Below are 16,488 nucleotides of genomic sequence, written 5' to 3'. Positions count from 1 at the left end.
ACCTTTTAAGGGCCTGCTGTCCTCCAAATGTGAATCCGAGGGGAGTTATTGCAATTTGTTGCCAACAGTGAGAGCTTCTTATAAAAAAGATTTAACAGAGAAAATGCCATTTTTGTCGAAAGCCCATTTTGGCTTGTTGGGGATGTTTTGGTGATAGAAATTGTATAGAAATCTGTAGAATATAGAGTGTGTGAAGTTCCCAATCTGCAACATTCCTTGTAAAAGGAATGTCCTAGAAAATTCCCTGATCATTGATTTGGTGATGATGATTGATAAGGGCAATTCTGTCACAAGCCGAGTTGTAGATGGAATGAAATGCAACTCTAAGATTATGGGTCTCGTGCCACACATGCAAAAATTAAACATTGGCCCCATTTCCCACTTGAAATGTCACAAATTGAAAAAAAAATCATCCAATCCTTTCTTGATGAATTTGCTAACACCCACTTTATAGGGACCTCTTCTATTGTGTTGTGTTCAATCATTGTGCTATAGCCCATATTTAGAAACAATAATATTCCACCAAAGGTGGTCTTTTTCCTTCATGAACCTCCATAACCACTTCTTGAGGAGGGATTTATTGAAAGTGAGAAGGGATTTCAACTCTAGACCTCCTAAACAAATGGGTTGTTTGACCACTTCCCATCTAACAAGGTGGTTTTTAAACAACTCCTCTAGCTTCCCTAAAGAAATCTTCTTTGTATTCGGTCCAATCTCGTCGTGAGTAAGGCTAATAAGGGAAGTAGAGACATGAAGTAAGTTGGAAGATTTGTCAAAGTGCTTTTGATAAGAGTGAGTTTGCCCTCTTTTGATAAGAAATTTCTTTTCCATCTTGCCAATCTCCTTTCAAACTTTTCAATAATAGGGTCCTAGACTCCTTTATCTTTGAATTTGGCTCCAAGAGGGAGACCAAGGTAATTAATGGGAAAGGTTCCCATGATCCCATCTTACAACCCAAGAGACCAGCAAGGAAAGCCCCCCTCGTGTTCTCCCCAATTGGAATAAGCTCACTTTTGCCAAGGTTCACTTTTAGGCCAGAGGCAGCCTTAAACCTTAACAAAATGCATCGGAGGTTGAGGATATGGAGGGGATCTTCTTCAACAAAAAATGATAGTATCATCTGCGAAAAAATGAGAAACTTTTGTAATCCTTCCATTTATGCACACCTTGAGATCTCTAAAGAATCCCGCTTTCAGTAGTTTTCGTCAACATGAGGCTAAGCACCTCCATGATCAAAATAAACAAAAAAGGGGACAAGGGATCCGCTTGTCTCAAGGTTCTTGCGGAGTGAAAGAAATAAGAAGGGCAACCATTAATAAGCACTGAGAAGCTTGGGGTTTTGATACATTGAGCAATCCAACTACACCAAAGCTCACCAAAGCCCATTTTCATGAGGAGATAAAGAAGGAAATTCCAATTGACATGTTCAAATGCTTTCTTGATATCTAGTTTGCACACTCTTCCCATTTTTCCCTCCTGAAGATAGGCATCCACCGCTTCATTAACAATAGGGTGGCATCCATAATTTGTCTTCCAGCATAAAAAGCATGTTGATACTGACCAATGACTTCCGGTATTGCTTTGTTGAACCTTCTAGCAATGATTTTATAAATGCTTCCCACCAAGCTAATGGGGCAAAAATCTTTGATGTTAGCAGCCCTAACTTTCATTAGAACAAGAGTTACGAAGGTGTTATTTATGCAATTGATGAATTTTCCTAATCTATTGAATTCCTTGAACATGTTTAACAAGTTATGTTTGAGGAGGCTCTAGTTAGCCTGAACGAAAGCCAAGGAGAAACCATAAGCCTAGATGCTTTATCCACATTGCAATTTTTAATAGCTTGGACTACTTCTGCTTCTTCAAAAGGACTCTAGGTGACTTTCTCGATTTAAATGTGAGAAAGAATTTTAAATTATGGTCCTCCTCTTTGAGCCATAGAGCTCCAGATTTCTACCTCATACAGTTCCTTCTTAAGCATAGCTCTTTTGGCTCTCTGATCATCATTAAGACCTTGGATTAATTCTTGCTCATCAATCTCTTTGATGCCATTAAGAATAACAATCTTCTCCCCTTGGACATTCCCAAAGGTGTTTTTATTCCAAATTTTAAGCATTTCTTTATTCCTTTTAGCCTTGAGGCAAGCACAAAACTAGCTTTCCCTGTGACCAGCATAAGACCACTAAGTTTTCACTTACTCCCCAAAACCATCATGCCTTAACCACATATTTTCAAAGAGGAATGGGGTTGGCCCCCATTTAACTCTGCCCGTGTCAAGGGAGATGGGGAAATGATCTGAGATGTGCCTAGGAAGAATACTCTTAATCATGTGAGGAAAATGAACTTCCAATTCAATTGAAATTGGGAACCTATCAATCATTGAAAAGGAAGGCAGCTGCCTGGAGTTGGACCAAGTGAAGCTGCCACCAATGAAAGGGAGATCAATGAGGACATTCACATTGATAAAGTCGAGGAATTCTCTTATGCTACTAGTTTTAAGGCTACTCCGCTTCTTTCATGCAGATATACAATCATATTGAAATCGCCTCCAATAATCCAAGGAGCATCCCATCTAGTCCTTATCCCAAAGAGCTCATTCCAAAAAAGAGACATAGGGGGTCCTTCACCTAGGCCATACACTCCTATGAAAATCCATTGAAAGTTATCATTCGTGCTTTTGAACAAACAAGAGACACAAAAGTAGTTTATGGAGTGGTCCAACAATGCCACAACACTAGGCTTCCACAAGACTAGAATACCCCTTGAGCTACCTAACTACTCCAAGGGACATCCAATCATAGGCTTCTCAGCCCCAAAGTTCATTGATCAAGAGTTGCTCCATCATCTCCACCTTAGTTTCTTGCAAGTGCACCACATCACCCCTCCAATCCTTAAGAAAGGAGTTGATTATGCTCCTCTTAACTTGTCATTGTGAGCCCTTATGTTTAGGAAATGATTTTTCTTAACATGAACACAAAGGCTCTGGTTGCTGCATGCCTCTTCCATTTCTAAGCATCCTCCTGTTTGTCATTGGAAAATGGATCCTTTCTCCATACCTCTTTGGAAGACATGCAGTGGGACTGGCTCTATTGCAAAAAATTACACCTAATACAGTAGCTTTAGGGTAAAGTAAAGGGTTAGCCATCCTCCTAAAAGTGTATAACCCATAGTCGGTCTCTCTTACCGTTGAGGTATTAATATGCCCAGGTATATTATTTAAAGAAACCTATCGTAAGGATAGCTTCAGTGCTCGCCTCATTGAAGTGTGTTAGTTGAACAGTTTAGCCTGTCGCAAAAACAGGTTGTTGAGGAGAGTGGACCTAAAGAGTTCCAGGGTGAGGCAGGAGGAGGCTTACCAATATCCCTGCCATGTTCTGCACCCTCCATGATTAGCTATGTCACCTGTACTTTTAGACGATTGGTAGTATACTTTGATCGTGAGCTATAGCCATTCATTAAACGACTGCATTGAGTTTGGTTTGGGTTTAGTCTAGAAGCTTTGTAATTATTTTCTTTTGATGTAAAGGGAGATTCTCTCTTATTTTTCCTTTTTTCCTTGTACAATCTGCTCTTTTTAAAGAAATTTCTTTGTTTATCCAAAAAACAAATCCTTATAAAAGAATAAAAAATGAAAAAAATAAAAAGGTACAAAACTAATAAATGTTCCAACCTAACAAAGCCATCAAATATTGCCGGAAGCTTGTAGTATAGACTCCCTTGAAGCAACTAGATGAACTCCATAAAGATGTAAGCAAAATGTTCTGTGCAACATGTAGAGAAACCTTGCCCTTAAATATCAGGCATTTCTCTCCGGCCAAAATGCAGCAAACCATCCCAAAGACTGGACAATTTGGATGATCCTTGAGAAAACTCTATAGAGTGTGGGTTATATAGTGTTCTAAAAAACAGGCAAACAACCATTTCCACAAACTCCTATTAGCAGATCAATGCAAGAAAAAATGAGAATGCAATTCATCACTTCCAAAAAGCATCACAGAAATATCAGTACATTAAGGATTTTTGCAGCACATCATGGTAGCTGAAATGTCTCACTCTCTCTCTTTTTCCCCCTTCTCTCTTTCCCTCTCATGGTACTATTCTCTCTCTTGCTTGTGCGTACAGGGTTTTGGAGCCTTATGCTGTAGGCTATGCTGAACCGTTCAATCCAGATCAAAGGAAAATATTTCTATCTGTGGTTAGACTAGATTGTGGAGATTTCTTCTTTGCTTGTGGTCGAAAATAATGTTACTCGAAATAGATGGGTTAGGTTGTCTAAGGAGGCAACTTTCTGGTTCGTTGATGGGTTGTTGGTCTTCAGCCAGATGGAAAGGGGTTTTCAGAGCATTCGTAAGGGTATCATGCAATATTGTATGTCAATTAGGTGGACAAAGATGGGAAAGTTTTTGGAGTAGGGTTGGGGCGGAGAGAAAAGAGATTTGTAGTGTTCATTCCTGGCGGTGCAGAGGGAAGTGGGTGAAGAAACTTTTTGACTGATTTTTACGAGATCGCTAAGGAATTTCGGAAGGACTCTGGTGGTGTAGTTGCAGATGGTCCTTCATGCTCCAGGTTGTGGAGTCAGGTGGTGCTGGGAGGCAAAAAAGATGAAGGTGTTGTTTTTGGAGATCTGGGTTTGATGGTTGGAAGAGAATCAGTGTGGAGGTGTGATGCGGCTGAAGGATCATGGAGTTTCAAAGTTAGGTTCCATCACAGATCGACCAGAATTAGTTCACTAGAATGTGAGGGAAGCTAGGGTTCTGGCGGGAGTTATGCTTCTTTCAGATCCAGCTCAGGTTGCGTTCAGGGAGGAGATTGCAAGAGGACTGGGCCGGGGGGCGTATTTCTTGTTTTGGACTTAGCACAAATAATTAAAAAAAGGAGGCTTGTCTTTTTTGAACAAATTGCACCTCTTATTTGAACAGGCCCAATGTTCAGGAAAGTCTGATTTGGATTTTAATGTGGAGTCAAAGGGAGCTCAGCCTTTGGGCTATATGCAGATGGGCCATTGTCGTAGTCTGGTTTATGGTTTGTGTAAGAATGATCCAGGTACTTCCTTGCTGGAAACCAAAAAAAAGCATGCAACTCAGAAGACAAGTGCTGGGAAGGGGAATCCTTGTTCCTTGATAGCAGAATCCATTCTCAGTCTACTGCTTTCCAAGTTATGAGTCAAATTGAGCAAGTTTTGGAGCAAGCTCAGAATATTAGTGGATTAGATTCAAAACAATATCAAGGGATTTAAAGTGCAACAAGTTTGAAGAGGGATTAAAAGGCGGTATCATAAAGAATGAAAAATCAGAATTGCGGGGTAAAACTGATGGTTTTGGTCTTAATAATAACAGATTTGAGGGAAACATGATTTATGCTTGTTGGAAGGCGGCTTGTATGGGTGCTGAGATGAGGAAGGTCTTTGAAGATGAGAGAGTGAAGTCTGGTAAGTCAGTGGCAAAGCTATTAAGGAGCGATTGTAAAGGAGAGCTTAGTATAGTGGAAGATTCTCATGCTAAGAAGGAGGTTGGGTGCAGTAATGGGGCAAGTAAAGAAAAGGAAAGAAAGAAATCAGAGGACTTTTCAGATTTGGAAGTGATGATATTAGTGAGTTTGAATGCAGTGGGAGGTTGTTGGATGAAATTCAAGAACAATATGGGTATGTTTCAGATAACTTTGAAGAAATAGGACATATAGCGTATGTTCGTCCATCCCTGTTGGAAGGTTTGGAGGGAGTTTCTATTTTTGATAATGATGGGCTAGTTAACAATTCACAGCGAAGGGATGGAATTTTGCCTACACCCGTGGATAAGGTTCTTGAGAAGGAGTTAGAAGCTCAAAATATTTTGGACAAAATGGACTGAAAATTGTCTGATATTGGAGGAAATGAAGTGCACATGGATGGTGGCATAAGTTGAAAGTTGAAGGGTCAAAGGGAATTAACGAATTTGAAGAAGGGGTTGAAAAGGGGCTTCCTTGGTCAATATTGTCTAGTTTTATTTTGTAATTTTGTGTTTTTATTTTTTATTTTTCAATTTTTTATTTTTTATTTGGTGGACTCCTTTTCCAAACTTGTTGTATCTTCCCTTCTTTTTATCTAATATAGTTTCTTTTTTAATTAAAAAAAATCAGTAGATAAGGCACTCTCTTAATTTGCAACAGATTGTTAGTATTAACTTTGTTAAGAATTGCTAAAACCTTAAGATGGAATGTACGTTAGATTGCTTAATGTGATCAGCAATGACAAAGGGAAAAGGTGTAGAAGAATGAATTAAATGAGAATATAACTATTTACAATAATACCCATAAGAATTATCCAAAGTTGATTACTGATGCCATATCCTAAAAGAAGACTAAAAAGAATCCAACTAGGTTAGTAAGCTCCTCAACCTCTTCATCACAAGGATACTTGTGAATGTGGAAATTCCTAGAAGCCAAACCCCCTTCATAGACCTAGAAAATAGAAATGGGAGTGTTTTCAAGGGTTATAAGGCAAAGGTGAGGAAAAGGGACCAAAAAATAAAAGGTTAACCCCAATCCATAAATTCCTCCCAAAATCAAGCTCTTGAACCATGACTAAAATTATATTAGAGGAAGGAGAAGAATAAAGGAGAAATCATTGAAAGATACTCATTTGAGGAGGGGGTTAGTCTTTAAGCTTGGTTTCTAGAAATCTATAACACGGTTATTTATTTATTTATTTTTTAATGGATAAAGTGATGATTAGGGAAGGCCTTGGGGTAGTGTGGATGAAGTGGATTAGACGTTGCTTGAGCTCAATCAATTTGTTAATTATTGTTAATGGTCTGTTGGAGAGTGGTTAGAGTTTTTTGGAACTTAGGCAAGGGGATTTCTTGTCTTTGTTTTTGTTTACCCTTGCAGCAGATGTTTTAAGTAGGATGATCCTGCATTCCCAGTGTTTTGGGCTGATTAGAGGTCGGTAGGAAGGAATGAGGTGGATATCCCACACCTTCATGTTGATGATATGTTGTTTCTCAATGATAATGTTGTGAAATTCTGTAAGGTAATTATTTTGTTGAAAATTTTCGAAAAGATTTTGGGATTAGAGATCAACTTGTCCAAGAATGGGGTGGTAGGCATTAATTTGGGTAGTAGAGATTTCAAGGGGTTTAAGGCCTTGATGGGGCTGTGTTTCTTTAGATTGGGGTTTTCCTAACTTTGTCTCCCTGTTTGCGGCAAGCTCGTGGCTTTTTGGATCCCGCTGGTCTGGAAGGTAGGTAGGATGTTGGAGGGGTGGAGTGTGCGTACTTATCTCTTGGGGGGGGGGGGGGTTGTATTACGCTTATTAGTGCTTTCATCTAACATGCTGAATTGCCAATTTATTTCATTTAACTTTTTAGAGTGTCCACGAGTGTTGCTAGGGTTCCTAACTCCTAAGAGGTTGATGCATGACTTTCTTTGGTTTGACTTTGGGGAACACAGAGATACCTTTATAGCTGGGAGGTGGTTAGACGACCTAAATGGGGAACTGGGCTTAATGGTTGTGGAGTTTCCCCTTAGAGGTTAATCCCCTTGTCTCTTTCGTTTATCAAATATCCATGATATTCCTATTTCCGCTTTCTTCTTCCACATGGAGAGGCATTCATGGAATTCCCCATTTTGGGAGAAATCTTAATGACGAAGAGATTAATGACTTGGTCCTCTTAAATAGGTTACTTGATTCTTTTCATACTCGTTTGGGGAGTGACTGAAGGGTTTGGAGCTCAGGCACATCTGGGGAATTCTCTTGTAAATCTTTTTTCTCTTATTTGATTTGTGACCATTTTGCGGTAAATTTGCTTTGTATCCATTGAGTATTGGAAGGCCAAAGCTCCCTTGAAAATAAAAGCTTTCATTTGGACTGTGGTACTTGAAAGAATTAATACCAATGATTTGCTTCAGAAGAGAAGGCCCAGTAAAGCCTTGTCTCCAGATATTTGTGTCCTTTGGTTAAGGAGTGGAGGGACTTTTTCACAATTGTTTGTTATATTTGGTGAGTATTGGGTTTGTTCGCCCACATTGAAGGTGTTTTGCACCATTATGTTTAGAGGCTTTGGTAAAGGAAAGGATAGGAAAGCTTTATGATGATCCTCTATTGTGGCTATAATTTGTTGTGTTTGGATGAAAAGGAATGCTAGAACTTTCAGAGTGGCTATATCTAGTAACTTGCTTTGGAGTAGAGTGACTTATCTTTCTTCATTGTGGGTCAGCAAATGATTTTTTTGGCTACATCTCTTTGGAAGACGTACAATGGGACGGGTTGGCTCTTTTGCATTTAGTTTGGTTTTGGTTTAGACTGAAACTTGTAATTATTTACTTTTGATGTAAAGGGAGAATTTTATTCTCCCTGTTTCTTCCTTTTGTTTGATTCTTCTTCTATATTCTGCCCTCTCTAATATAATTTCTTTGTCTATTAAAAAAAAAATCCCTATGGCACAAGGTGACAAAAAGTAAGTATGGGTTCGTTGGGATGGGTGCAACACTAGAGGAGGTGGCATTGTTTCTTTTGCAAACCCCTGGAAGTTCTTTTCCTAGGTTTCTAATTTGTTCTTTCCTTTCACCTGTTTTAGAGTGGTTAATGGCAATGGGTTTGTTTTTGGGAGGATGTCGGGAGGCTGAGGTCTTGTTGGAGATGATGGTGCCTTGTATTTTTAAGTTTTTTGCCCTTGGTAATGCCCTATCAGCTCTTTCTTTTCTTGTGAGGGAAGTTCTCTTTCTTGGGATTTATATTTTCTAGGAATCTTAATGAAAAAGAGGTTGAGTGGCTCACTACCTTGCTTAATGTTGTGGGTCATTTTGTTCCCTTCAATTGGGTTGATGAGAGAGTTTGGAAAAGAGATTCTCCAAGTTTTTTTCTACTTAATCTTTTTTCCTTGATCCCAAACTCCTCACTGCAATCATTTTCTTTGGAACCACATCATTGGAACACAAAGGTTTCTAAAAGATTTGGCGTTCATTTGGATTGTGATTTTAAATAGGATTAGTGCGCATGATTTGCCATAGGTTAGGAGACCCTGTAAGGCTCTAAGACCTCATATGTGCATTTAGGTGTGGGTGAGAAAAATAAAAAAACTCAACCAAACTGAACTGAAAAATTGTTTAACCATTTTTCAATTCCGTTTCAGTTTGGAGTCTTTAATTTTTTGGTTAACAGTTTGGTTTTGATCAGCCCATTTGATAATGGAAGTTAACCAAATCAAATCGATATATTATAATTATATTAAAAAAAAATTATTTAATTATAAATCAATCTTTAATAATTTAATTAATTTTTTTTCAAAATATATATTATTTAATTATAAGTCAATCTTTTATAATTTAATTAAAATTTTTTTCAACAATTTAGAACTTGAATTGGTTACCTTTTTAGAACTTGGATTACAAATTTCATTTATGTACAAACAGGGGGGAATGTTTTTAAAATTATGTTATAAGCTAATATGAAGTTTATAAATTTATATCACTGCTTATTTATGTTTGAGTTTTAAAATTTACATGTCATTGATCATAGAATAAAGAATATTAATTGGTAGTGACAAACTTTATATTGGATCCAATACTTTGATTTGGTTTATTTAACCGTTGGATATTGGTCTAAACTAGTTAATTGAATTTCAGTTAATTGTTTGAAACAGTTTGTTTTCAGTTCGCATTTTCTAGTGAACTGTAACTTCATTTTAGTTACTGGTTCGAGGGGTATGGTTTGGTTAATCGAACCATGCCAAGCCCTACTTGCATGATGTGTCGCGTGTCTAATGAAACTATTGCACACCTTTTTCTTTATTGTCAGGTGGTGAACCATCCACCGAGTGCTGTTTTTTCTCTTGTTTTGGTGAAGTTTGGGTGGTGCCTGGATTGTGGTGACTTCTTATAGGTCAGATATTGGGGTTTTGGTAAGAGTAGAAAGGAAAGAGTTTTTTGGAGTTGTGCAGTTTGCTGTTCTATGGACTGCTTGGATTGAGAGGAATATGAGAATCTTCAAGAATTGTGGAACCTCTTCTTGTTTGTTATGGGATGGAGTAGTGTTCTTGGCTTTTTTTTTTTTTTTTTAGTTTTGTATCTTTTTGGGGACTGTCCCTGTCTGACTTTCTAAGGGATCCTTGCCGCCCGGGGGGGGGGGGGGAGCTTATTGTAATTTTATTCTATTTCCTTTTTTTACCTTTTGGAGGACATCTTGTTCTCCTCTCATTGTACTTTTGATTGTTCTTTATTAATTTATTTTTTCTCATAAAAAAAATTGCATTTCATCCCTTATTTTGCATGGCAAATTTGCTTTTGTTCACTTTATGCTGTAGAGTGTTAATTTTTGAGGGAAAATTCCACAACCATGTACAACCAATAGTGATGTTCTCAGAGTCATTAATCAATACATACATAATGACACGTCTCTCTTTTTCTCTCTCATACGGCTATCAATCTTGCATATCTCTTCCTCAATTCTTTTTGCGATTTTTTGTAATAATGATTTTGGAACATAATGATGGATGCCATAAACAGTGTGATCGGAGGCAAGTCCTTCATTCTGAGAATGGAGAAGATTGATCATGGCAATTTTAAATTCTTCTTGGAGTGAAGTCCTAGTGTTTATCAATGGATTAGGGTCTCGTTAGTGGATGCTCACTGGTTTGTTGAATGCCTTTCATTGGAGGGTGTCTTTACTTTTGAGGATGATGGTATGGGTAAAGACCTGCAAGTGATCAGATTAGGGATGACATTTTGTGTACCTGTCTCCTTCGCTGCAGATTAATGCTAAGGATCTTGAAGCTCAACAACTTATGGACAAGATGGGTTTGTGGTTATCTGATCCTAGAGGACAAATGTTTGGTTGGATGGGGATAAGAGTAAGGGGAAAAAGGTTAAGTGGTTAACGTGAGCTAACAAAATTGGATTGTTCAATTAATTACAATGGGAAGGGTTTGAAAAGGTTTCTATTTGCCTATTTGTTAGGTTTTTGTCATTTTTTTTGGCTGTATGTTTTTCTTCTTTTGAGGATCTCTTGGCCACTCATAGTTTGTAATTTTTCTTCTTCTATTTGAATACACTTCTTTTGCTATTAAAGAAAATCAATACACCAAATCTCAGAAAATGAATCACCAAGATCCGAACTCCCCTTGGACTTACACCTAAAGACAACCTCCCAATTGACAAAATGATTCCTGTTCTCACCTACAATTTTCTCATTGCTCTCTCCAAATTTGCTGCAATCCTGATCGTAATCCTAAACAATGGCAGAAAAGAATAGGAATAGAGTAGAGAAAAAGAGTTCCGGTACAAGTATCGACATGTTCAAAAACCTTGGCAACCACAAGAATCCAATGAGCATTTTAAACGTTGATTATCAGCTGAAGAAAACCTGGCCAAGTCAAAAGTCGACAACTGAATAACACAACGCTCTAAAGAAGAAAGCCAAGCCACTCATATCTATATTAGTTCTCAATCCCAAGAAATTTTCAATAGCTTGTGGCCAAGGCCTTGAATTTTTTTCTTGCCCAAATTTCTAGGCATCAAAAGTAAGGAAATTTTGATGTTAATGACATTTTCAATTTAAAATATAATGGAAATTTGTGGTAAGGCATTGAATTTTTGTGAAACTTAGAAGCTATTAATGAACATAATAATGTAAGTTTTAGAACTGAAATATTATACAAAAAATACATTAGGTACATGTATGTGGTGTATAAGGTGCAGTAACGATAATATAATTACCTCATTAAACATATTGATTAATATATATGAAATTTATTAATCAGTTAAATATTATTTACTATACAAATACAGATAATTTAGACATGAATGGCCAAAATGTTGTATCTGACATCTATGTTTAATTTTTCATATGATTTCAAAAGTTTGAAAGCTATAGCTCATATATTTATTGTAATAATATTTAGTTTCACTAAAAAAAAGAAGGTAAATTAAAAGGGAAATTTCAATTTGAGTTTTGAGTCTCAAAGTTGAACTTTAAGGAAATTTCATTCTTTGGTTTAAATTCCAATAAAATTAGCTGAAATTTTGGATGATCCATGGAAATTTCGATGGAAATTTTGTAAATTGGAAATTGACAGCCATTTTAATTGCAAGGGTAGTCGAAAGCAGAAAAATTTGAATGGAAACTCCTCAAATTCATGGAAATTTAAGACCATGCTTGTGGCAGGGGTAGGATGGAAGATCAAAAAAAGAAATCCTATCATTGGCCAATTGACAAATTATAAATGAGAAACAACATGATCCTTGCCTAGTGTATGACCATTCACAAAATCTTTAGCCAAACCCTATCAACCATCCTGCTCAAAACATCCATGACAGGAGTAAACAAGAACAGATATAATACATCTCCCTGATACACTTTCGTAGAAGCTGAACCAACTTTCATATTGTTAAGGCTTGATAAACATTGTTTTCCCACAGCCTAGCAGCTTAAGCTTGTGGTTAACTGGTTGCTTAACATAGTATGAGACCTAGGTTGCCAGAAGGTCCTTACTCTATTCTCGTTGCATGTGTTTATTGTCTGTTTGTGAAAAATTATGTTGGTCCCCATGATGGGCGTTCATTGTTTGTTTCTCTCTCCACATGCAATGGTCTGCATGGCCCCCGGGGGGGGGGGGGTTGTTAAAGGCCTTAAGTCTCAGTACAGTATTTGCCCATTGACAAAGTGGGAATATTGATGTATATCCTATACAATCTTCTTATTATGTGATGTACATGATATTTTTCTAGAAATACTGCCTCTTCTAAAATTTCTATTCTATTATGTGATTTGAGCCAGTAAATTCCATCAAACACTGATTTTATTTGCAGATGTGGTGCGAACAATGCTGCCTAACATCATACCACCATCGTACAGGGGTGTCACTATTCGCTATTTGTACTTTGTTAGAAGTATGCTATCTGGGAGATGGCTGGTACTGGAGAGTGGCCGCTCTCATTCCAAGTCGTTAAAAGATCTTACTGAACTGGTAATTCCATAAGCAATTCAAGGGCTGCTTAATTAATTTTGCTTCATCCGTGGTGCATCGCTGCACAACCATGCATGCTACCATTTATTCGGTGTTGTAATGGAGCTATTATAATTGTTATCTATTTAAGTTCTGAATCTCTTATTTCACCCTTGGGTATCATTTCTGTTAATTACTGTAAATTCCAAACTCTTATTCCTTTTTTTTTTTTAATTTTTAAATTTCTACATGTCATTCAGAATGAGAAGTGATGTGCACTGGTTTTACTTTTATGGGGCACATTTTGTTAAACTATGGAATTAAGAGGTTCTTAACTGTAGCATGTTAATAAAGAATTCTGAACCTGCTTTTGGTAGTTATGCTATAATATTAACTGGTTCCATGAAAAGTTTGTGACAAGTTTTTTTTTTTGAATTCATTTTAAACATTAATCTTCTTAATGTAAACTAGGAGTCAAAGCTAGCAGAGGAAGATTGACTGGAAATTTGTAGGAAGACACGAATCTGGGTTTGGGGAGCAGTCTTTGGCCTTTATCTATGTGGAAACAATTTTATGGGAAGGACTGATAAGAGTGGGGGAGGTTGATTGAGACACTGCCTCTAGGAATCAACCTTGATACAGAGCTACAGTGAGGAGTTCCAAAAGCAGGTTTTGACCTGGGTGCTATGAAAAGTTAAGTTTGTTAGCAGATAGATTAGGGTTTCCTTTGATGGTTTTGAGCATCAAGCTTGCTAACTCTTTGAACTATGCAGAAATGGGAAAAAAAAAAGTGAGTACTGAAGAACTTTTCAGGAAAGAAGGGAGGCTACTGTTACTGTGGGAGCAGTATGACCAGGGAAGTTGGAGAGATTGGGATTCTCTATCAAATATGGCAGAAGTTGGAAGACAAATGGGTCTGTTGAGAGGAGAGGAGTTGTAGAACTCATTGTTTGTCAATGAAACCTTTATTTTTAGTTTTTTGAAATGTTTATAGGAGAAAAAATGGGAAGAGATTGATGAGCAAAAACTGAAAAATGTTTGGGCAGTTGAAAGGGGAAATTGGATCCACCTACCAACAAAGTCAGTGTTGATGATATGGTTGAGATATGAAAAAAGGATAGAATGGTGATATGGATAGGTTATTACTTGGTTTATATTTGATTATATCAAGAGGATTGGCTGATATAGATTTTTCGTGGGTCTTTATGGACCTGGAGAAGGTCCAATGAGGAAGTTATTTTGGAGTGAGATTTCTGCTTTAAGATAAGAGGTAGGTGGAGCAAACCGTTGATTCTTGGGGGAGACTGATCATGGTTCCTTGCATCCAAGGTTGGATGAGGGAGTTATTTTGAAGTGAGCTTTCTGCTGTAGCATAGAAAGGCAGGACAAACCATTGGTTCTTGGGGGAGACTTGATCATGGTTCCTTATATCCAAGGTTGGGTGAGTGAGTTATTTCAGATTGAGCTTTCTGTTGTAAGGTTGCCATGGGTGGGAGAGACTTTATATGATTCTTTACACTGATGAAGGAAGTGGGGAAAATCAAGAGACTGCTTACCGGAAAGATCTCAAGAATTTCCAGTATATGAATTATCTGGTTGACCTTCCACTTCAGGTGAATCGTTCACATGGTCAAATTTAAATATGATCTATGTCCTCGATTAGCAAATTTTAGTGTAATCCAAATGGGAAGAAAGTTGTTCAACTGTGACTCAAAAATCCTTCCTATTTCAACTTCAGGCCAGCATTCTATTCTCCTACACTCTGTGGGAGTAGTTTGGGGTCCAACTTCTTTTTGTAATTTGGTTTAAAAACATGTGGCTAAAAAGAGAAAAATTTGGTAATGGATGGAAGGACTGATGGGATAACTTCCAAGTTAAGTCTTTTGCAAGCTCTGTGGTTGCAAGAAGTTTAAATACCTTGAGCAAGACTTATAAAAGTGGGATAAGAATAACTTCAAAATGTTTTTCTGAAAAGATAGGTACTTATGGGTGAGATTTATTTGCTTGATATGGAGAAGGTTCATGGGCGTTCCCCAGTAGCGGCCCACTGGAATTCATTTGAAGATTTCTTTGAGACAGAAATCTTGATCACTTCGGCAAAAAGAAGGTGAGAGAAACATGAAATGCCTCTGTTGATAGCAAATGGTCAAAAGAGATTTAACTCTGATAAGATGGAGATTGATGGGGAAATTTTTAAAGAAGATAAGGAAATGAAGACTGGTAATTTGCATGTTTTATAGAAATTTTACTAGGTAGGGGGTAGGAGATCTATCCTAAGGTTTTGAAGAATATAGGGAAATGAAGGCTGATATGTGCAAGTTCTATAGAACATTTACTTTGAAGTTGTGTGTTGGACCTTTCCAAACCATTGCTGTTGATTGAATTGATTGGCTGCAGAGACCTTTTAGTGGGGAAGGAATTTTCTGAAGGTGTTGGAGGAGTATGATTGAGACAAGCCTTTGTGTCCAAATGGGTTCCGTCGGGCTTTCTCATCCAGTAACTTGAGAAGTTTTCAAAAAAGATTGGAAATCTTTGCGGAATTTTGCACATTATGGAACTCTGTGTGTAGTTCGAATTCAAACTGTGCTTTTGATTGTCAAGTGGTGAACCATCTATGCAGTGCTGTTTTTTCTTGTTTTGGTGAAGCTTGTGTGGCATCCTGAGTTGTGGGCAAAATCTCATTAGTGAATTATTGGGGGTTTTGCAAGAATAGAAAGGAAGAGCTTTATGGAGTTAGTGGTTTTTTCTATTCTATTGATCCTTGGTTTAGGAGGAATATGAGAATCTTCAAGGATCACATATCTACTTGTTTCTTATGGGAAAGAGTAGTGTTTTTTTGCTTCATTTTGGGCCCATTCAATCAGGTGTTTTTTTGGGGTTGTTGCTGTCTGATCTTCAGATGGATTGGAGGGCAGCTTAACTGTAATTTTATCGTAATTATTATTATTATTTTTTTTCCTTTAGGACGTCTTGTTCTCCTCCCATTCTATGTTTGTTTGTTCTCTCTTTGTATATATATTTTTATCCACAAAAAACCTCTGTAGCTTTGATCCCCAAATAGAACAATATTCCTGTTCTATTATTCTCATGGGAAGTGTCCATAAGATCATTTTATTTCGAAAGTTTTGATGAATCAATTGAAGATTTTGGTTGTTAGTCATGGGACCCTTTTAATATGCATTTGGGTGGAGGTTTTTTTGGGTGGGGGGGGGGGGGTCTTGATGTTATCATTATTGCTAATGAGGTTGTGTGCTCCTAAAAATGGAGAAGGTGTCATTTGCAAACTTGATGTGTAGAAGGTCTTTGGCCATGTGTTCTGGGATTTTATTCTTTTGGTGATGGAAAAGATGAGTTTGGCAATAGATGGCACAATCGGGTTACAAAAATGCATATGCACCCAAAGCATTTCAATTTTAATCAATGGAAGTCCCATGTGTTCCTTTACAATTCTTTGAGAGGTTTGAGGCAACAGGACCTAGTTTCTCGCTTTTGCCTTTTGTCCTTGTCATGGAAACTCTTGATAAGATGCTTATAAAAACCAGAGAAAAGAGGGGGAGCCCCCGCCCGGGGG

The 16,488-nt window shown here is 37.5% G+C and overlaps 1 protein-coding gene across 2 annotated transcripts in view; it reads left to right on the top strand.

Moving 5' to 3' along the window:
* LOC131154126 (uncharacterized) overlaps positions 1-16,488 on the top strand; it is a 71,835-nt gene that overhangs the window by 14,189 nt on the left and 41,158 nt on the right. For both annotated transcript variants that reach the window (XM_058106662.1, XM_058106661.1), the window contains exon 4: positions 12,781-12,938. In XM_058106662.1, coding sequence (XP_057962645.1) covers positions 12,781-12,938 — 158 coding nt within the window. The remainder of the gene's footprint in view (positions 1-12,780; positions 12,939-16,488) is intronic.

Source organism: Malania oleifera, chromosome 4 (assembly GCF_029873635.1).
Source record: "Malania oleifera isolate guangnan ecotype guangnan chromosome 4, ASM2987363v1, whole genome shotgun sequence".
NCBI lineage: Eukaryota > Viridiplantae > Streptophyta > Magnoliopsida > Santalales > Ximeniaceae > Malania > Malania oleifera.
The sequence above is the reverse complement of the archived record's forward strand: the minus strand, read 5'-3'. Positions and strand labels throughout refer to the sequence as shown.